At 46.7% G+C, this 21,646-nt stretch overlaps 2 protein-coding genes across 2 annotated transcripts; both read right to left on the bottom strand.

Annotated features, from left to right (window-relative positions):
* Positions 1-7,936: 7,936 nt before the first annotated feature.
* Positions 7,937-9,315, bottom strand: LOC133728861 (uncharacterized). The gene is made up of 2 exons (XM_062156293.1): positions 8,539-9,315; positions 7,937-8,059 (listed from the first exon to the last, which is right to left on the bottom strand). The coding sequence occupies exons 1-2, from the start codon at positions 9,313-9,315 to the stop codon at positions 7,937-7,939; spliced, it is 900 nt and encodes a 299-aa protein (XP_062012277.1).
* A 1,626-nt stretch (positions 9,316-10,941) lies between these two features.
* Positions 10,942-12,090, bottom strand: LOC133728883 (uncharacterized). The gene has a single exon (XM_062156319.1). The coding sequence runs from the start codon at positions 12,088-12,090 to the stop codon at positions 10,942-10,944; it is 1,149 nt and encodes a 382-aa protein (XP_062012303.1).
* Between the last annotated feature and the right edge of the window lie 9,556 nt (positions 12,091-21,646).

Consider the following 21,646-nt stretch of genomic DNA (forward strand, 5'->3'; position numbering starts at 1 on the left):
ACCGCCAGACTTTGAGCATTAACAATTATGATTTGGGAAATGGATTCGTTATATTATTTACTGATATTGAGCTTTCGATGATTTATCTCCGATATATGATTTTTATTTGAAATCATGATTTAAGTGATTTTCGACGAATTATGTATTTCCGAGGTGATTTCCGGAATTATACTATTTAATTATATTTCTATTCGTCGATTTGAGATTTTTAAAGGATTTTCAAAATGGGATTTCGATGGAGTTATATTTCTTATTTATTTATCGACTTTCGGTTTTGACATTGGAAATGCCTTGATGATGATCTTGGAATTGGTTTTGTTTCGATTTATGGAGATTATGATTTATTATCATTTCTCTCCTATTTATTTTTGAACTTGAGACTATCTCGGCGTGTGAGACACGTCGTTGGAAATTATTTTGCAAGAGATGGGGGAAGCCTTATGTATTTATGGATTTATGTGATTTTCGGATTTTCTTTTGCCATATTTTGGGTGACTATTATCATTGCTAGCATTGATTTTCCGCCTTTGTGGCGAGGTGATGGGATCACCGAAGCCCGTCCGCCTTTGTGGCGCTGGTTACTGTCTTTGTGACAGTAATGCTGAAGCCCAGTATCCTAATCGCTACACTTAGTGGCGTGTGGGTATATAACGGGAGTATATGGGAGTACTTTAGCCTGGGAGGCTATCACCCGAGTCTGGGAGGCTCATTCGTATGACTATCTACTTCCCCTACTTATTATATTTTTGACTAGCGGGGCTAGTCCGATTTCTCTTAACCAGCGGGGTGGTCTTATTTTATTGAGTATCAAAATTTCAATCTTCTTACTTGGTTGTTTGTGACTAGCGGGGCTGGTCGGTTTTCTTGAGCTGAGAATCAGTCAGTTTGTTTTCCTTAATTGTTGCATGCATCGGGTTTTTAAAGAAATAAACGTGGGAAAGTATAAACTCTTTTTGTTTTGCAATTACTTATTTTTGTCCACTCACGCTAACGTTTTTTTATGTACTTTTCCCTGGGCCTTTCGGTTTCCCATGCCCAGTGTGCAGGCGAAATTAGTTGAGGTCGGGCGTACATGGAATTGAGGCATAGTCAACAGCATGGCTTCCGCGTTTCCTTTGAATTAGGTTTTCCTTGTTTACCTTTTTATTAGAATTGCTCTGATTACCTGTAGGATTAATGTTATTCAAGTGGCGTTTGTGTGTTATGTGAATTGGATGATGTTGTGATTTGGGGAGCATGGTGGCTCCAAGAGAATAAGGATGGGTGATTTAGAAGTGTAAATTCTCTTTCTACAGGTTTTGGGTAGTCCATTTTAATGGAAGTTCTGTCCAAAATTTTTGGAAGAATTTCTTCTAAGGTGGGCCCCCCAGGGCTAGTTCGGATTTCAGGGTGAAATCTGGGACGGGTCCTGTCAGTCATGGCCTCCTTCTTCCATATAGTGAGCCTCGTGTTCTTTAGACTCCCTATACCTCTTGTAAGTGGCTGCTACTCTGTTGCTTGCTTGGCAGTTCTTGTACCAATGCCCAATAATTCCACACCTATAGCATGGTTCATTGCCAACTCTTTCTTTTTTGACTGAAGGGTTCTTAGGTGCCTTTTGCACCTTGTTTCCATGACCACTAGGGCCAGCACCACCATCTCTGCGCCATACATTGGGAGAGCCTCCACGGCCCATACCACGACCCCCACGTCTCTTTCCACGTGGTGCATTGTTGCCACGTGGGTAGGATCAGCACGTCCAACCCCATTTGCATTGGGGTTCTTTCCACCTTTCACTTTGCCATAATTAGCCTCGGGAATTTTCTTTGTCCCAACGGGCCTGACATTGTTGCTCAAAAGAACCTCATTATGCCTCTCAGCCACCTGCAATAGGTTGATGAGCTTATTGAAGGTTGTGATTCTTTTGTTGTCATACTCCAGCCTATACTGGTTCGCTAGTATAAGTGCTGAAGTAGGAAAAGTGGAAAGAGTCTTCTGGATCATATCATCTTCTGTGATTTCCCTTCCACAAAAATTGAGACGTGCCTTTAGGCGTAACATGTCCTTATTGAAGTCATTGACCCTTTTGTAGTTAAGCAAGCGGATTTCATTCCACTGAACGATCAGTTCTGGGAGCAAAGTGTTATGAAATGTTCCCAAAAAGTCCCTTAAGGGCATCCCACAATTCTTTGGGTGTCTTCAACAGAAGGTACTCCCAGCGTAAGGTAGGATCAATATGTCGCCTTAGAAACATTAAGGCACTTGCTTTCACCTTGTCAGACAGTCCATTGTCTTTGGGGTCGGTGGGAGTTACGATGGTGGCAGTATAGTCTTTCGCCACAAAGGCGGTTTCCACATCAGAAACCCAACGATGGTACTCAAGTCCTTTTGAGTCCAAAATGTCGAATTCAGGTCGAGTTGGATCAACCATCTCCATAAACAAGAGAGAAGATATATAAATTACGTAGTCATAAAGACATCCACGTCAATTATTTTCCAAGAATATGAATTAGATTTCAAGACCAAGATTCGTAACGGTCACATTTTTTTTCGATGCTATGTGAAAATGTTTTATCACGGTAATTATGTATTTACAATGCGCATGAATTTTCATTATCATGGCAAAACGCAATTTATATATAATTTATTAAATAAGGAATAACCATAGCCTGTTTAATAATGAATTAAACATAGCATTTAAAGGCATGCATAGGAAAAATTATATAAGCGTAAATGAAATAAAACATGCTCAAAATTTCGTAAATAATATATAACAAAATATATATGGCATGCTCAAAATAAACAATAGCATAATATAAAGGCATGTGTAGGCATAATTATTGTTAATGTATAAGAATTCAGCGGTGGCTTAATCCTTAATTAACGCGAGTCCGGTGGGCGGACCGCTCACTTGCAATGGTTATCCGCTACCTGTCAAATAAGATACAAAGCGGCGTCAGAGGGAGACCGCGTTGGGCGGTCTTCTCTTCTCCGATGCCTAAGTCAGTCAATGTATCTGCGTTGACAAAATAACGATAGACAAGTAATGAATGCGTAATCAATGAGGAGAGAGGAATGGACCTTTTATAGGTGAGGAAGAGGCTGGCCTCTTCCTTGTTTTCGATGTGAGACTGATGTGCTTCAGTTCCCAGCTCCTGGAGCTTCTGATGCTATCTTGGTGCGGCGCGTTAGCGGTGATCTGGGGACGAGCCGGGGCTCAGGCGGTAGCCTGCTCGGCGGTGTTTTCGTGGGTCACACCTTTGGTGGTAGTTGGTACCGCTGGCGGTAACATGAGCGTAGCTCATTTATAGCTAATTATGCTTTTGCAAATGCTTGTGTAAGCACATGTAAGTACAAGTCCCCCAAGTCCCCAGTCAAGGAGGGCAATCTTGGTTGGGGAGTTGCCTAGCGGTTTAAAGCGTTACTTCAGCTAGACTTGCAAAGCTTAATTAGCGTCAGTGCATTGTCAACCATGGACTTACTGAACAAACGCTTTGTACCTTTTCGGGTGGGCCCCTGCTAGGCCTCCCAGGGAGTCCCCCACTCCCCGGCTAAGATAGACCTCCGTTTGGTCGGCATTTTGTTTGTTGAGGGGAGCTCCGCGGAGCAGAGGGTATTAGGTAGCGAGCCCAATTTTTTGATACCCTAGTGTCGGGGGGTCAACGTGCCTGATCAGGGCCGTCGTAGACTGTTGACGTGTCCCCTTGTCCCGGAGGAGCAAATCTCGTCTACAATGCCGCGTGGCGGTCGTTGTGAAGAGTAGGTGTTACCTTGGTGGATGCAAGGGAGAAGTTCCGCTAGCGGAGTTGCACTTAGCGGAGACTGCTTCACTTGTAAAATGAGCGGGAGAAGTTCCGCTGGCGGAGTTGCGCTTAGCGGAGATTGCTTCGCTTGCGAGATGAGTGGGAGAAGTTCCGCTAGCGGAGTTGCGCTTAGCGGACTGCTTCACTTGCGAGATGAGCGGGAGAAGTTCTGCTAGCGGAGTTGCGCTTAGCGGAGACTGTCTCACTTGCCAGATGAGCGGGAGAAGTTCCGCTAGCGGAGTTGCTCTTAGCGGAGACTACTTCGCTTGCGAGATGAGCGGGAGAAGTTCTGCTAGCGGAGTTGCGCTTAGCGGACTGCTTCGCTTGCCAGATGAGCGGGAGAAGTTCCGCTAGCGGAGTTGCGCTTAACGGACTGCTTCGCTTGCCAGATGAGCGGGAGAAGTTCCGCTAGCGGAGTTGCGCTTAGCGGAGACTACTTCGCTTGCCAGATGAGCGGGAGAAGTTCCACTAGCGGAGTTGCGCTTAGCGGAGACTGCTTCGCTTGCGAGATGAGCGGGAGAAGTTCCGCTAGCGGAGTTGCGCTTAGCGGACTGTCTCACTTACGAGACGGTTGGCTTGCCTGCCCCCTTTTTTTACGGTTACCTTGTTCAGACGTTTTGTCTGACAGCTGTTTACACGTGTCGGTACGGTGTTGGGTTGGCGACGTGTCTGCATACGCCTGTTGCGCACGCCCGTCTCTTCGTCATTAATGCGAGTAATTATCGTTTTTGTAACCGAGGCGACGCTTCGGTTAGTCTGGATAGTGGGTGAGATCGTGGGAAACGTGTATGGTGTACGTTTGTTGTCGTTTTCAGCGGTCGGTCCTGATTTGTTCGACGTTGACATAAAAGAGAGGGAAACCACAGTGGTTTTGACATCTTCTGTATTTCAAAGTCTGCGTCTCTGTCTTCAAGCTGTTGCTCTGTGAAGGTTCGAGGGTTTTGTTCTGCAAATCGAGGGAGACTGTTGCTTGTTGCAGAGAAGATTTGTTGGAGCGAAGAGATATCCACAAGCGTGCCGAGTCTCTTGTGCACCAGGTTGGTGATCTTGGCCTTGCTTGCCTCTGTTTGATTTTTTCTTTGTAAACTTTCGATTTCTGGCATTTGGGATAGCCTCTGCTTATGGTTGTGTGTGACTGAGGGTTTAGGAGTGTTAAGGATGGGTTTGGAGGATTTTGGTAGAGTTTTGCATGTTATGGATTTGTTGGATGGCTGAATCTGGGTTGTGGTTGAGCATATGCCATGTTCTTGTTTTGGTATTTTCTGGGTTTCTGAATTTGGTTGTTCTTGGTATTCTTTGCCTGAAAAAGTGATGTAGGAATAGTTTAGATCTGTTTAGCACTGACTGACCTTGGGTTTTAGGGTTTGCGATGGCTAGCGTTGTGATGATTTCGAGCAGTGAGGATTCCGGGTCTGACGAGTCGCTCAGCGATTTCGATAGGTTTTTTATTGACTCGTTGCGTCCATCTACCCATGCAGGAATCCCACTGTCGGCACCACTAGAAATCGAGCCGTTGCAAACAATACCCCGGGAAGAAGTCATGGCACGTACCGATCGTCCGGAGGGTTCGTCGGCACGGGAGGCGGATGTCGCTTGGGATCAGTTTGAACAGAGGCAAGCTAACTATAGTGTGGCCAGCGGTTCCGCCCATGAGGAAGCAGTAGGCGGCGAGGAGATAGAATCCGCCTGGGTGCTGCGAGATGGCACTCCAGTGGACGAGGCGGGGGGCCCGATGTGTGCGTCCGCCATTGCCAGGATCAAGCGGACATATCGCCTTCCTGGTGTGGTGAAGATGCTGCCGCCCGCCTCAAATGAGAGAGCGTCGTTTCTGGAGGCTGGCCATGTCGCGGTTCACGAGGCCATGTTCCGCCAGGGTGTCACATTTCCGCTGCTGCCTAACCTTCAGATCTTGATATGCGAGCTTGACATTGCTCTCGGGCAAGTTTGCCCTAATATGTGGGGTTTGTTGATGGCGCTGAACTCGTTGTGGCAGTTGTCCGGCTGCGAGGGTCCGACTGTAGCGGAGGTTCTGCACTTCTACGAGCTGGTGTACGTGAGGCGTCAGGGGTGTCATGGACAGGTGAACCTCACCCGCCGCCAGGATGCGTTTAAGTTGATCGAAAACCTGAAGGACTCGATGGGCCGCTGGCGATCGACCTACTGCGTTGCGACATCAGGGTGGGAGTACGATGCTGGGTTGAATGAAGGGGTGCCGACGCATAGGATTAAGTCAGAGTTTCAGCCAATCCGAGGTTGTTGCTAGTTTCAGCTGTCCTGAGCGGGTGGATTCGTGTGCCGTGCCTGGTTTTAACTGCTGTTTCTTTTCTTGTGCAGCGGGCCTGCGGTTTAACTTGACGGGCGAGGATCAGTGTCATTTAGAGAGAATTAAAAGTTGTTGGCGGAACCGTAACCTTGTGGACCTCCGTTTGCTCACCAATTGGGATCTGTTGGTGGCCGTGCGTTTGACGCGCGCAGTTGGTAAGTATCTTCCGCCGAAGTGCAGTTTGAATTTGGTTTGGCTCTGTGCTAACTAGCGTTGTGCTTGTTCAGACTCACCGCCGGGGAACAAGGCAAGCCGTGAAGCATTTGTCAAAGCAATGGATCGTGCGGCTCTTCAAGACTTCATGGAGGGTATGTATGCCGCCGGGCTGGAAGCTCAGCGTACGGTTGTCGATCCCGCGACTCTGGCGTTGAGCCAGTCTGAGACTGCGGTGGTGATGCCGATGCCGCTTCACTCACATCTTGCTGCCGCTGAGTCGCCCTTGATGCAGGCGGAGGCTGATACGGGTCGTGGGGCTGCCGGTGGGAGCCGGGCACCGGTCGCAATAGAGGGGGAGCGAGTGCCCGCTATCCGTCGTGGGTTTCAGCGGGAGAAAGTGGTGGCGGAAAAGGTAGTGCCAGGGAAGGCTCCCGTCACCATTGCGGGATTAGAGCCTGAAGGCACTTAGGGGCCTGCTGTTGAGGGTGCCGCTCCGGGCCCTATTCTTAGTAAGAGGCGTCCGAATGATGTCGAAGAGCGAGAGGAGGTAGCGGACGCATTGCCAATCGGGGTGCGTCAGCAGAGGCAGAAGAAGGCCAGGCAGGCTAATCCGTTGGTTACTGCTGCCGCCGCTGAGGAGGCCGTTGGGGAGGGGTCCCGCAGTGGGTTGGATTTTTTTGCCACCTATGCTGAGTTCCTGAGTGAGCCGGAGCGGGAGTTCCTCTACCATCTGTGTGAGCGGCTTGGGTTTGGCGGACTGGATGGGATCGCTCGTCCGACGGTGGTCCAGCAATCGCCGTTCAGCTCGGCATTTGGGCATCTATCTGTTGGCCTTCATGAGTTGTTCCTAGCGGCATCGCATCAGCCCCGGGTTGAGCAGCAGCTGAGGGAGGAGGTTGAAGGTCTTCAGAGAGAGCTGACGGAGGTGCGGGACAAGCTGGTGGATACTGAGCGGTGCCTGACTAAGGCTGAGTACGATGCGCTGGACGCTCGTGGCAAGTTATCTGTTGCTGTTGAGCGGGATCTTGAGCGGAACGATCGCGTCTGCCATCTGGAGCATGAGGCAGCGTTGGCGAAGGATCAGCTGATGGCGAAGACTAAGAGGGTTGAGATCCTTCAACGGGATTCCGCCGCCAAGTCCGCGGAGTTGAAGATATTGGAGGAGGAACTTGCCCGCCTGGGGCGTGAGAAGAATGGTGCGGAGCTTGCTGCTGTGGAGTCGTTTAAGCAGTCCCCGGCGTATCAGCGGGCGTTGCTCGATGCAGCGAAGTCTGGTGCCGCTGCCAACTTGGAATTGCTGAACAAGAAAGGCGCCATTGACTGGGTCAAAGCGAACCAGCCTGCTGGTTCGGTGAGGCGGCCGCCCGTTGAGGTAGGCGGGACCGCTGCTGCCCATGCTGAGGGTGCGCACTCTGGCGGTGGCGAAAGCAGCCACGGTTTGGCGGTTGGGTCGGAGCGGACTCCACAACCTACTCCGTCTGAAGTCTCCCGGGTGAATTTTATGGCGGCCCATACGCGGGCGGATTGTACCCCGTTTACGCCAAGCCCTACTGGTCCTGGGTCCGATTAGACGAGCCGCCTAGTTGTGCAGCGGCCGCCGGTTGATGGCGAATGAGTCCCGTCCGTTGAGAATGATCCGTGACTTCCTCATTTTGTTTTGTAATAGCAGTATCTTTTATTTGTAACTTGACTTGACCTTTTGGGCGGGGAGTCCCGACCCTAGATATGTGAAGTGTTTTTGTTTATTGTGTTCTTTGCTCGTGGATATACCGCTAGAGTTTCTTGCCTTGTGCTTTTGCTAATCAATGAAACATTAAAGGGATTAAGATTGTTCCAAGTGCAGGATGTAGCGGACATTGTTCGCTGACCGTTATTGGCATTGCCAGTTAACTTGTGCTTATGGGGAACAATGGTTTGAATAATTCCTCGTTTCATTGATAGCTGAGAGATCAGCGTTTACAAAAGAGGGAGAGTACCCGTTGGGTAGCTTCCCTTAGCTAAATATTGAACAAAAATTTAGCTAAGTCAAGATGCTCTTGGGTAGCGGTGTGACTATTTGTAATAATACCGAAGGTGTTCGGTGTTCCAAGGGTGGGTCGTGGTGACGCCATCCTTGTCCATTAAGTAGAATGTGCCTGGGCTGACGACTTCTACTATTTTGTACGATACTTCCCAAGTTGGGCGGAGGGCTTTTGGCTGTGGAATGACCTCTTTCATTACACAGTCCCCAAGTTAGAGGTTCTGAGCTTTGACTCTGGCGTTATAGAAGCGCGATACCCGCTGTTTGTTTTGCAAGTTGTTCAAATGGGCTTTGTGGCGCTTTTCCTCGAGGAGATCTTTGTCGAGGTTGATGCCTTCGTCGTTGGTCTTGGGGCAGTAGCCTTCGACCCTGGCGGTAGGTTGAGTGACTTCTATGGGTAAGACGGCCTCAGTTCCGAACATCATACAGAATGGCGTTTCGCCATTGGCGGATGTTGGGGTTGTCCTAATTGCCCACAGAACCTCTGGTAATCGCTCCGCCCATAAGCCCTTGGCGTCGTCGTGTTTCTTTTTTAGGAGTTTCTTGATTATCTTGTTTGCCGCCTCAACCTGGCCGTTGGTCTGAGGGTGCGCCACAGATGCGAAACTCATCTTGGTGCCCAGGTTGGCGGTGAAAGATATGATCTCTTTGTTATTGAACTGTGTTCCGTTGTCTGTGATGATGGTGTGGGGGACGCCGTAGTGGCAATAGATATTTTTCCACAGGAAGTGGATTACCTTGGCAGTAGTAATTGCTGTCAGTGGTTCCGCCTCTATCCATTTGCTATTGTAATCAATGGCCACAATGATGTATTTGAATTGGCCCTTCGCGGTTGGTAACTTGCCAACCAGGTCGAGGCCCCATAGAGAGCGGCTCTGCTGGGGCATGAGGGAGATCTGCATACTGTTGGCATTTGTGGCAAGATCTGAAGATTTCTCTAGCGTCGTCGGCGAGTGTGGGCCAGAAGTATCCTTGCCGCATGGTGTGATTAGCCAGAGATCTGGCGCCTGAGTGATTTCTGCATGCTCCCGCATGTATCATTTGCAAGACGACCTTCCCGTCCTCTAGGGTGAGACACCGGAGGTTGGGATGGGTGAACCCCTGGCGGTAGAGCTTGCCATTCTGTATGTTGTAGCGGGTTGCCCTTCGTTTTAGTTGTCTTGCCGCTACCTTGTCGTCTGGCAGTGTGCCGTTGAGTTTGTATTCAATTATCTCATCTATCCAGCTAGGATTAACCTCAATATTGAATATCTCCGCCAAGGTCCTGGTGATGCTTGGCCTGTCCAGGCACTCCACTCTTGTGTCCGTTGGACTCTGGTGTGGCTGAGCGGTTGCTAGTCTTTCCAGGGAGTCAGCCTTGGCGTTCTCTTTCCTAGGAATCTTGTCTGGATTGGCCTCAATACCCCGTTCGCTGACGATGTAGCCCAAGAATTTGCTGGCGGTGACGCCGAAGAAGCATTTCTCAGGGTTTAGGCGCATGCCGTATGCGAGGAGAATGGCGAATATGATGCGAAGGTTTGCCACGTGTCCGCTGGCTGTGATGCTCTTGACGAGCATATCGTCCACGTAGACCTCTATTATTTTTCCAAGGTGCTCCGCGAACATGGCGTTCATCAGCCGCTGGTATGTTGCTCCGGCGTTCTTCAATCCAAGAGGCATTACATTGTAACAGTATAGGCCTTTGTCGGTGGTGAAGGGCACTCTTGGTCGCCGGGGTGCATCTTGATCTAATTATATCCAGAGAATGCGTCGATCATGCTGAGCAATTCATGTCTGGCAGTTGCGTCGACCAGTTGATCAATGCGGGGTAGCAGGAAACTATCTTTGGGGCATGCCTTGTTAAGGCCTTTGAAGTCTACACACATACGCCACTTGCCGTTGGGCTTTTTGACCATGACCAGATTAGAGATCCACTGTGGGTAGTTGACTTGGCGGATGAACCCGATGCCCCGTAGCTTTGTTACCTCTTCCTGTATTGCACGGTACTTTTCCTCATCGAAGGCTCTTCTTTTTTGCTTAACTGGGTAGAAGGACGGTTTGATACTCAACTTGTGGGTGATAATCTCAGGGGAGATGCCTGGCATGTCCGCATAGGACCATGCAAACACTGTGGCGTTGTCTCGCAAAAACTGTGTGAGTTCTGCCGCAATCTCCGGCGCAAGTTGAGCGCCAATGCGGAAGGTCAGCTCAGGGTGCTCGTCCGAGATGCTGATGATTTGCAAGGATGTCTCTGGATTAACAGGCTCCTTCTTCACGTATTTTTCCTCACTGTCCCTGTGATCCTCAATTGCATCCGTCAGCGGCATGTGACTTCCAACCATTAGGATCTCGTGGCGGCGCGTCGACCGTGCCACAGTCGTCGAATAGCACTCTCGTGCCAGCTGCTGGCTGCCCCACACACATCCCGTGTCGTTAGGCGTGGGGAACTTCATGAGTAGCATGTATCCGGCGATGATACACCTAAGCTTGTTGAGCGCCGGCCGGCCGATGATGGCGTTGTATGACCTGTAGCAATCGACAACGATAAACTCTGTAGGTACCTCTGCCGTGCAAGGGCTGGCGCCTATTGCCAGGCGCATGTAGTCAGATCCTAGCGGTTGTGTGATGTCTCCGGAGAAGCTTAGTAGCGGTTCGTGATCTTGCAGCTGTTTTCTGTTCTGCTAGAGCTGGTTGTAGCAGCCGTTGAAGATCACATTGACAGCGGATCCGCTGTCGACGGGGACCCTTCCCACGGACCATTTATCGAGCATGGCGTCGATCAAGAATGGATCGTCGTGGGGAAGGTGTATTCCGCGCTCCTCTTCCTCAGAAAAGGTGATGGGTTCCCATCCTGATTTTGGCAGTTTGGCGGATCTTTCGTAGCAGATGTTACAAATTTCCTTGGGGTGGTTGGCACGCGCATAGCGCTTTCTTGCCCTGTGGGACATGTTGGTGACGGGCGCCCCTCCGTCGATGGTATTGATGCGGCGCATAGGCTCAATGTTAGCGACTACAGGAGGTGGTTGGCCGATCTTGAACTGTTCTAGTTTGCCATCTCTGTACAACGTCTCGATTGCTGTCTTGAGAGCGTTGCAGTCGTTAGTGTTGTGACCGCTGTCCTCGTGATATTTGCACCATTTGCCTGTGTTCCTTGGTTTGCCCCTTTTAGCGTATTTCCTTGGCGGTGGTGCCGGGATCATGTCCTTGCACTGATCGTATATCTCTTCATACGTAGCCGTGAGGACTGTGAATACTGCGTACCTCTGGGAAGAGTCGGTATGCCTGTTGCGATTGTCCCCCTGGGATGAGCGGCCGCCCTTGTTGAAGTGCTGATCTTTCTGCCGCTTGCTGTGGTGATTGCTTTGTTGCCACTCCCTCTTTTTGTCAGTGGGCGGTACCATAGAGGCCTTGGTGGTTTCCTGATGATTAGAGGGGGGCTGAGTGGACTTTATTGGTATTGACGGAGGCGGTGGGATCTCTCCGTACGTGATGAACTCCTCCTGTGCATGGATGACAGCCTCATTCATGACATGGTCATATGTGGCATTTGGATGATTGTAGTTGATATGGTACAGGAATGGTCCCTTTAGGAGGCCTTGCTTAAAGGCCGCCAACACCATTGGTTTATCCAAGTCGCGGTACTGGGATGTCGCCGCCCTCCATCTGGTGACAAAAGCCTTGAGCGTTTCATCCTCTCTTTGCCTTACATTTAGCAATTGACTCGTGCTTTGGTGTCCAGCGAACAACAGGATGAACCTTGATAAGAAAGCACTCGAGAGTGCCAAAAATGAGCCTATGGAGCCCGGCGGGCATTCAAAGAACCAGCTCATTGCCTCGCTGTCTAGCGTTTCGCTGAACAAGTGGCTGAGGGTGGCGTCGTCGAATCCCTTGTTGTTGGTGACTTTCTTGAAGGTGTCCATGTGGACGAAGGGATCGGTCGAGCCGCTGTATTGTGGCATCTTTGGTGTTTTGGCATGCGTTGGCCTGACGGCCTGCAGGATTTGGGCGGTGAACGACCCTGGCCTTGACGCGAATAGTGGGTTTTGCGATGTTGTCGGGGCGCCGGCCTCTGCCCGCACTAGCCTTTGCTCTAGTTGCTGCATCCTCTCCAGGATTAAGGTTGTTGTGTCACCGGGGGGTCCTGCCTGAACGTACCGCTGATCCAGTTGTCGCCCTGGAGGTGGTGCATTACCTTCCGTTCTTGCCCTTGTCGCGCTGTGGTTGTTACGCGGTTGTGACTCCGCCTCCTGCTCTATCATTAAGCGTGGTGGTGGTGGAGGGCCCATTCCTATCAGCTCTGGTGGGTTTAGTGGCACCTGCATTTGCAAGGCCGCCGGTCGTACCACATTTCCCATGAGGGGCCAGCTATGCCTGGTACTCCGCGACTGTTCGCTTTGCGGAGGGTTGGTGTTTGCCCCTAGCGCTCTCTTCAACTCGTCAAATTTTGACATCAGGGTGGTCACTTGCTTATGGGCCTCGGTCTTTTCTTTGCGCTTTTGTTCTCGCTCCCTGTTGGCCTTGTGAAGTTCCGCCAATGCCAGCTCGTACTTGGCGGCAAGGTCCTGTACCGGCGGTGGGCGGCTGCTGCCTGGGCGAGTCTCCACCGTGGCTCCAATATGCGGGCCCTGAAATCCGGTGCCATGGTCGGCGAGAGTGGTGAATAGTGCTCGGTTGGCGTCATCTGCTGGGTTGGTGGGTTGGGGGATGGTAGTTTGGCCTACTTGTTCGTTGGCGACTTCCCCGCTACCGTTAGTCATGGTAGATGTGGTGGGATGACCTTTTGTTCAAGGGACAGCGCCAATGTTAATGTATAAGAATTCAGCGGTGGCTTAATCCTTAATTAACGCGGGTCCGGTGGGCGAACCGCTCACTTGCAATGGTTCTCCGCTACCTGTCAAATAAGATACAAAGCGGCGTCAGAGGGAGACCGCGTTGGGCGGTCTTCTCTTCTCCGATGTCTAAGTCAGTCAATGTATCTGCGTTGACAGAATAACGATAGACAAGTAATGAATGCGTAATCAATGAGGAGAGAGGAATGGACCTTTTATAGGTGAGGAAGAGGCCGGAAGAGGCTGGCCTCTTCCTTGTTTTCGATGTGGAACTGATGTGCTTCAGTTCCCAGCTCCTGGAGCTTCTGATGCTATCTTGGCGCGGCGCGTTAGCGGTGATCTAGGGACAAGCCGGGGCTCAGGCGGTAGCCTGCTCGGCGGTGTTTCCGTGGGTCACACCTTTGGTGGTAGTTGGTACCGCTGGCGGTAACATGAGCGTAGCTCATTTATAGCTAATTATGCTTTTGCAAATGCTTGTGTAAGCACATGTAAGTACAATTATAAAAGCGTAGATAAAATTCACATGCTTTAGATTCCACGAATATATATAACACATATAATAAGATATATGAAAAGTGGAATATAAACAAGGCAGCCAAAAAATATATATAAAATAAAAAAAAACATACATGGTTTTCGAGAAAACAAAAATGATCCTAGCGCACGCGCCTGTTGATGCAGGCGTGCCTAGCGATGTTTTTGGGCTTGAGAAAAACTGGGTCGCTTCCTCTCTCTTTTCAGCAGTGGGCCACGGGGCCTTGTTCTTTTTTTTTTTTCTTTTCTTTTCTTTTTCTTGGCCGCAGGGCCTGCTTCTTTTGTTTTTTTTTTTTGTCTTTAGGCCGGGTCACCCCTTTTTTTTTTTTCTTCTTTTTTTTTTCTCTCTTATTCTTCTTTTCTCTCTTCTTCTTCGCGTCTTCTTCATCCTTCTGGTGTTCTGTCCCCCTTTTTTTTCTGCAGATCTGTTGCGTTCTCGCAAGTAGTGTGCAAGCAAAACGAGGTGTGAAGCGGGCTGGAGACGCTGGGAGGCAACAGCAATGGGTGGGCTGCGCTAGGCGAGGTGCAGCAGCAACTGTGGGTGATGCAGGCACTGGGAGGAGGGACGAGGTCGGTGATGCAGGCGCGAAGGCGCGGTCTGGATGGGGAGAAATTTTTTTTTATGTTTTATTTTTTTTGTTTAGGGTGGCGGCAGAAAGAAAAGAAAGTGTTTTTTCTAGGGTTTGGGTTTTTTTTTCTTTCGAAGCTAGGGCTAGAGACTCGTGCTGATAACGTGTAAAAGTAAATGGGAATTGGTCTACTCATTTCATTTTATAGTCCCTTTATATAGGGAGAAAATTACAACGGAAATATCAATTACAATAATGATAGTAAATGTTGATTGAGCTATAATCGCAATCCCTTAATTCCCTCTTCATTAGTTACTTTGACGAAGGCACATTTGTGTTTTTCCTTTAACATTAAGTAAATTTTACTTCTAGTTTTGGTGAATAATTTCTGAAATTGAAGTTTTGTATTGTTGGAAATAAAATTATTTTGATTTAAAAGGTAGGTAGATAAAAGAGTTTTGAGATAAACACCAAAACGAATAAAAATGAGACCAGAATGAGGGTCGCCAAAATGAGACCAGAAAACAGCAACAGTGAAAAAACATCTTAGATGAAACCAGAACAGAAATTTGAGATGAAAATCAATCAAATTGCAAGAAAGATGAACACCATTATATCATATTGCATGGAATAACCCATGAAATGTCGTTCAACTCTGGATCATTAAATGTTAAATTTGGTGATCCAGATCGCGAACCAGCAGTTGTAAATTTGCCAGAGATTACTCACTGAAGACAAGTGAACCAGGCTCTGTTTGCAAACCTGATAAACTTTCAATACACAAATAACTATTAAAAAGAATACTTGATAAATAAAAAAGAAATTATAGATTTATTTCAATTAAAAAAATAATAAATTTGTACCCAAGAAAATAATAACTAATTGATTTAATGAAATTCCTTTTAAAAAAAAATCATCCAAAATAGAATGTAGATGACATTTGGCCTCTTCGTGTCTTCACCACTGAACCAACCGATATCAGTACGTTTTGTTACCTTGTTTTCTTTATATATCATACTCATGTTACAGCTGATGTGGGAGAGAAGACAACGATCGGCCATTTTCTCTGCAAAATCTGGGTTTTAATGGCTACAAGTGAAGGAACTAACTGTAGAGCCAAACTTCCTCATAGTCAACATAGCACTAATACGTAGCTGAAGTTCTCTCCTACAAACAATGTTATTCACAGTAAGCTAGGTAAGAATGCCTGAACTTTCAATTGCAAGTATAGAGCCCAACTCTAAAAGAATAATAATATCAAAGCTGCTGTGGGAGGAATCCAGCATCAATCAGCTATCGTAGTGGATCTAAACCCATTCAACTAAACTTTTTCCAAAACCTGATATCGAAGCCCGGAGAATCGTCCCCGAGATCGCATTCCTCACCTTCTTCCACTCTCTTGGAAAGTTGGAATCAAGCATTCCGCTCCAGAATCCTCACAAATTCTCGAAATCCACCAAACCCCATGACTCATTCACCTACTCCAGAATCCTCAAGCGCTCTTGGCGCGCGACCTCACCTATCCACTTCTCGGGCACCAACCCTCTTCTCGACTTTTTCGACTCCGGCTCTCTCCTCCCCAACTGCATCGTCGTCACCAGAGTCAGATTCATCTATAATTTGGTTGACATCGAGGACCGCTTGGCCGTCGGAGTATGAGCAGGGCCAGACGGTGGTGCCGACATCGAGGGAGTCGTTGTCTTGTTGGAAGGAGAGGATGGAGTCGTGGACCGGGAGCTCTATTACTGGCTAGTCTGTGAACTTCATACCTTTGCTGCCGATCAGGACCGTCCCGACGGTAGAAGAGCACGGAGGTGCACTGGTAGCAAAGTCGAGGAAAGCATAGATTAAAATTTCATGGGAAAATGTATCATCTAAAATTTTTTACCGATTGACTCATGTAATTAACCTATATTTTTTTTCCTTCACAGTCAAATTTGACTATTAAAAAAAGTAAGCTTTAATCAATGGCTTATATGGCTTCATTCTGAGCCCACATATTGGACGGATCAGATTGGGCCACGTGTCTCCGAAATTGTATGTGTACTTCCACTGCCGTGTATGGAAGAATTTTCGCTATATCACCAATGAAAGCAACAATGTAATACTGGACTGCACTAACTACGCTTAAATTTAGCGGACACGAACAAATAATTACTTAAGAGCGTCTTCAGAAACTCTTCCTATTTATCTTCAACATACAAATGGTCGTATGGTAGTTCTAGAAGTCTTCCCTATATGTCCATTACTAAAATGGATGTGGATACCATCTCTATCCGTTATCCGTTGAGGATCCGTCGGCCGGTCAGGCCATCACTCAGGGCAAAGGAGAGGATACCGGAAAGGGGATATGATATCATTTGTCCAATATACTTAAGTAGGGAAGCTATTACATATCATCTAAGCATAAATCAGAGAGATTGTATGAAATTCAATAGCTATAAATATCAAAGTTGCAGGATCTTGATGATCAAAACCGCAGGCTCCTTATGCAGCAAAGTTATATAGAAATACAGAAGTAATTTCCTTCACATGCCAAACTTTATTGGCATCATCAGACGTCAACACATAACAAATAGGACCTCAGTCTCTTCCTCATTCTCTTGATCTTGGTCAGATTTGAAGTTAGCTCGAGATCACCTTCTTGATCTTCTTGTTCCATGTAGTTTGCTTCCCTTGCTTCACAACACATCCTATATGCGTTTGCAACATTCTGGGATGCGTTACATGCCTTTGTCCGATGTCCGGACACTCTACATCGAAGACAAACGTCTCTACGGTCATCTCTAGTTTGTGCTTCTCAGCTACATTCATGGCTCCAATTAGCTCATGAAACCTTGTGATACATTTTGCATTTATATATATCTGGTAGTTCTTAGAAACCATCACTAAAGATTAAGGGATTGCAATTATAGCTCAATCAGCATTTACTATCATTATTGTAATTGATATTTCCATTGTAATGCTCTCCCTATATAAAGGGACTATCAAATGAAATGAGTAGACCAATTCTCATTTACTTTTACACTTAATTGAATAATTAATGTTAATTTAACCTTTTGATTAAAAATAAAAAATAATTTAAATTACTCCTAGCTCACCACATAACAAGATAACTAGCATACCGCGTATATTCAATGTTAATCGAAATTAGCCATATTAGCGTTTAGACGACCGTTCGGCACACTAAAATAAGTGTATGTTGTTAAAGTAAAAATGCCAATTGGAATTGGTCTACTCATTTCATTTCATAGTCCCTTTATATAGGGATAGAATTACAACGGAAATATCGATTACATTAATGATACTAAATGCTGATTGATCCGTAATTGTGCTGATTGATGGTAATCACTGATTCCTTGATTCCCTCTCCGTCAGTTGCTTTGATGAAGGCACACAATATGTTTTTCCTTTAACACTCCCCCTTGTGCCAAGTCAAAGCGAAATGGTGCATGAGTTGTTGCCTCACTAAAAACCTTGCCAAGTAACAATAAAAACCCTGTGGGACAAAAAATACGCCTTGGTCGAAGGAAAAGAGCACAACGCACCTTTTACATTTGAGGATGACATGTGTGTGTTAGACTCCCCCTGACGTCTACACCTCCCCCTGATACTTACATTAATCAGGGGAGCTTGGAAAGTCTTCGCATTCCTATGCTTTTCACATGTTTCTCAAATATGGCCTTAGGCAATGATTTGGTGAACAAATCTACTATATTCTCCTCAGATCTTACTTGATTCACTTGAATCTTGAGGAGGGCCTGTTGTTGCTGATTGTAGAAAAACTTTGGTGATATGTGTTTTGTATTATCACCCTTGATATGCCCTAGCTTCATCTGTTCGATGCAAGCTGCATTATCTTTATTAATGCAAGTAGGCTCTTCAGTGGTAGAACTCAAACCACTAGTCCCTCGAATATGTGTGATGATAGCTCTTAACCATACACACTCACGAACCGCCTCATGTAGAGTGATGATCTCTGAGTGGTTCGAGGAGGTAGCCACAAGGGTTTGCTTGGTTGATCTCCAAGATATCGTCGTGTTCCCACTGGTAAATACATAACCAGTTTGGGAACGACCTTTATGTGGGTTAGAGAGATACCCAGTATCAGCAAAACCAACCAAAACGTCATTTGGCGTTTCGGTGTAGGGAGTGGCGCTTTCGCCATCAACATTTCCTTTAGGGATTGCAGTTCCATCTGCGGTCCCTCTTGTCTCTCTGTAGGGAAAGAACAGTCTCAAGTCAATGGTTCCTTTTAGGTATCGAAGATGTTCTTGATACCATTCCAGTGACGCTGCGTTGGCGCTGAGCTAAATCTAGCTAACAAGTTCACTGAGAATGCAATGTCTGGTCGAGTACATTAGGCTAGGTACAATAATGCGCCTATTGCACCTAGATAGGGAATTTCAGCTCCCAACACCTCTTCGTCATCTTTCTTTGGACGAAATGGATCTTTCCTTGCATCCAAGCTTCAACCGATCATGGGAGTGCTAGCAGGATGCGCTTTGTCCATGTTATATCGCCTGACTTTTGGACATACGCAGACTGGTGGATTAGTATTCCACAAACTCGGTGTTCTAGTTCAAGGCCTAGATAGAATCGAGTTTTCCTAAGATCCTTCATCTCAAATTCGGATTTCAAGTAGCTCACGGTTTCTCTTATTTCGTCAAGAGTACCTATTATGTTCATATCATCGACATATACAGCTACAGTTGCAAATCCGGAACTTGTTTTCTTTATGAATACGCAGGGGCATACTTCATCGTTCTTATATCCCTTCCCAATCAAGTAGTCACTTAGACGGGTATACCACATCCGCCCGGATTGTTTCATTCCGTAAAGTGAGCGTTTTAACTTAATTGCAAACGCACTCTGTGGTTTAGAGTCACTTGACTTGGGTAATGTAAGGCCATCAGGCACTTTCATATATATCTCTGAATCTAGATCCCCCTAGAGATATGTAGTAACCACATCCATGAGCTGCATTTCCAGTCCTTCGGAAATTACTATGCTAACTAAGTAGCGGAACGTTATAACGTCCATTACGGGAGAGTATGTCTCCTCGTAGTCAATTCCAGGGCGTTGTGAGAAACCTTGCGCCACAAGGCGAGCCTTGTACCTCAGGACTTCATTCTTCTCATTACGCTTTCTGACAAAGACTCATTTATGTCCTACAGGCTTTACACTTGGTGGGGTTAGCACTACCAGACCAAATACCTGTCTCTTTGTCAGAGAATCTAATTCTGCCTGGATTGTTTCTTTCCATTTAGGCCAATCTGCTCTTTGTTGACATTTTGCAACAGAGCGTGGTTCGATATCATCGTGCTCTATGATTCCTTGAGCGACAGTATATATCATCAATGTGTATGGAAGATCTTTCTATCAACTCATACGCACTCTCATAATCCTTTGAGATTTCTTTGTTCTCTGGAATCATTTTTAACATCGGAGCGTCCTCCAGTATTGATTCATGGACATAACTATAATCAGAGACAATCTCATGAGAGGGATTCTGTACATTGATGATTGGTTTGTGCCTTACTCACCCTCTTCTTCCTTGGGTGAGTGTCAATCGAACCAAGTGGCCTCCCCCTCTTCCTTGGGGAGCCACGGCCTCAACCACACCTCCACTAAGTGCGGTTGCAGTGCCTCTATCTGCGGCACCGTGCCCCTTGTTGGGGACTTCTAACCTTGCAGGCACATTTGCAGCTGGTATATGTGATCTCGTCACTTTTACGATATCAGTAAACGCATCAGGCATCGAATCTGCTACGTTCTGAAGATCGATTATTCTTTTCACTTCACTTTCACTTTGTGAAGTGCGGGGATCAAAATGAGACAGAGTGGGGACAAACCACGACAATTCCTGTCGTTCCCTTGGAAAATCCTTTTTCCTATCTCCCCCTAACGACGGGAAGACTGTCTCATCAAAGTGACAATCCGCAAATCTAGTGGTAAAGAGATCGCCTGTCAAGGGTTTCCAAATAGCGGATAATTGTTGGGGATTCGTATCTAACATAAATACTTAATCGTCTCTGAGGACCCATTTTAGTGCGCTGTGGGGGCGCAATAGGCACATATACTGCTCAACCAAATATGCGTAAATGTGAAATGTCAGGCTCATATCCAGTTACCAACTGGTACGCAGAAAATGGTTGGCTAGCAGTGGGTCTGAAACGAATAAGTAAAGCTGCGTGCAATATTGCATAACCCCAGGCAGATATAGGCAGGTTGGTGCGCATAACCAATGCCCTAGCCACCATCTGTAGCCTTTTGATGGTGGCTTCTGCGAGACCGTTTTGTGTATGCACATGGGTACATGATGCTCTACATCGATCCCAATAGACATGCAATATTCATCAAATGCTTTTGATGTAAACTCTCCAGCGTTATCAAGCCTTATAGACTTGATAGGGTGATCAGGGTGGTGAGACCTTAAACGTATAATCTATGCTAGGAGTTTTGCAGCATTTCTTGTGGACACTAAAGCGACATGTGACCAGTGTGTCGAAGTATCCACCAGAACCATAAAGTACTTAAAATGGTCCGCATTCTGGATGGATAGGTCCACAGATATCTCCTTGTATCCTTTGTAAGAATGGAATGTTTTGTTTTGTATCTTTAGCATAGGAAGGTCTCGATCCTGTTTTTGCTAAAGAGCAGGCTTTGCAAAACGAGTGATATGCCTTTGAAATAGTCAATGAGGCATAATGGGAGGGAGGTAGTGCTTTTGGTACTTCAGAAGGCAATGACTGTATTTGAGCAGTACTAGGACCGACACCTTGCAGTGTGACGGATTTTTGTCCCATTTTATTTTTCACTCAAAAGAAGGGATGTCCATATGAGTTCTTTAAAATACGGATCATCATGTCACGACCGGGGTGCCCTAGGTGGTCATGCCAAAGCCTGTATGAGTCAGAGTCCCATATTTCATTATTGGTGACAACATAGGATTCAATGATCCGAATCGTAGTGAGGTACAGTCCACTAGATTGATTCATAAGTTTCTCTAAGATGCGTTTCCTTCCACATTCATTAGAGGTAATATCAAGGTATTCAGTTCCATTCTCACGGTGTGTTTTTACATGATAATCGTTGGCACAAATTGCTTTGAAACATTAACAATGTTCGATTAGCTCTTGGTGCATATAGAGCTTCTTTAAATATAGAGTTAATTAGTGCTTACTCCCTATACTTATAGGGTTTCATCATTTCAGTCCCTGACCTTCGAATTTCACCTAAAAAGTCTCTGAACTCCCAATTTCCTCCCAATTGGTCCCTGCCGTCAACACTCCGTCAAAGACTCCGTTATCTTGCTGACGTGGCGGTCGTTTTCCCCCTAAAAAGTCTATTATACCCTCACTTACTCTTTTTTTTTAATTAGTTTTATTCTCTTTTTTTTTTTTTTTTGAATTTATTTTTTCTCTCTCTCTTTTTTCTTTTTTTCTTTTTAC

This window comes from Rosa rugosa, chromosome 1 (assembly GCF_958449725.1).
Source record: "Rosa rugosa chromosome 1, drRosRugo1.1, whole genome shotgun sequence".
In the NCBI taxonomy this organism is placed as follows: Eukaryota; Viridiplantae; Streptophyta; class Magnoliopsida; order Rosales; family Rosaceae; genus Rosa; species Rosa rugosa.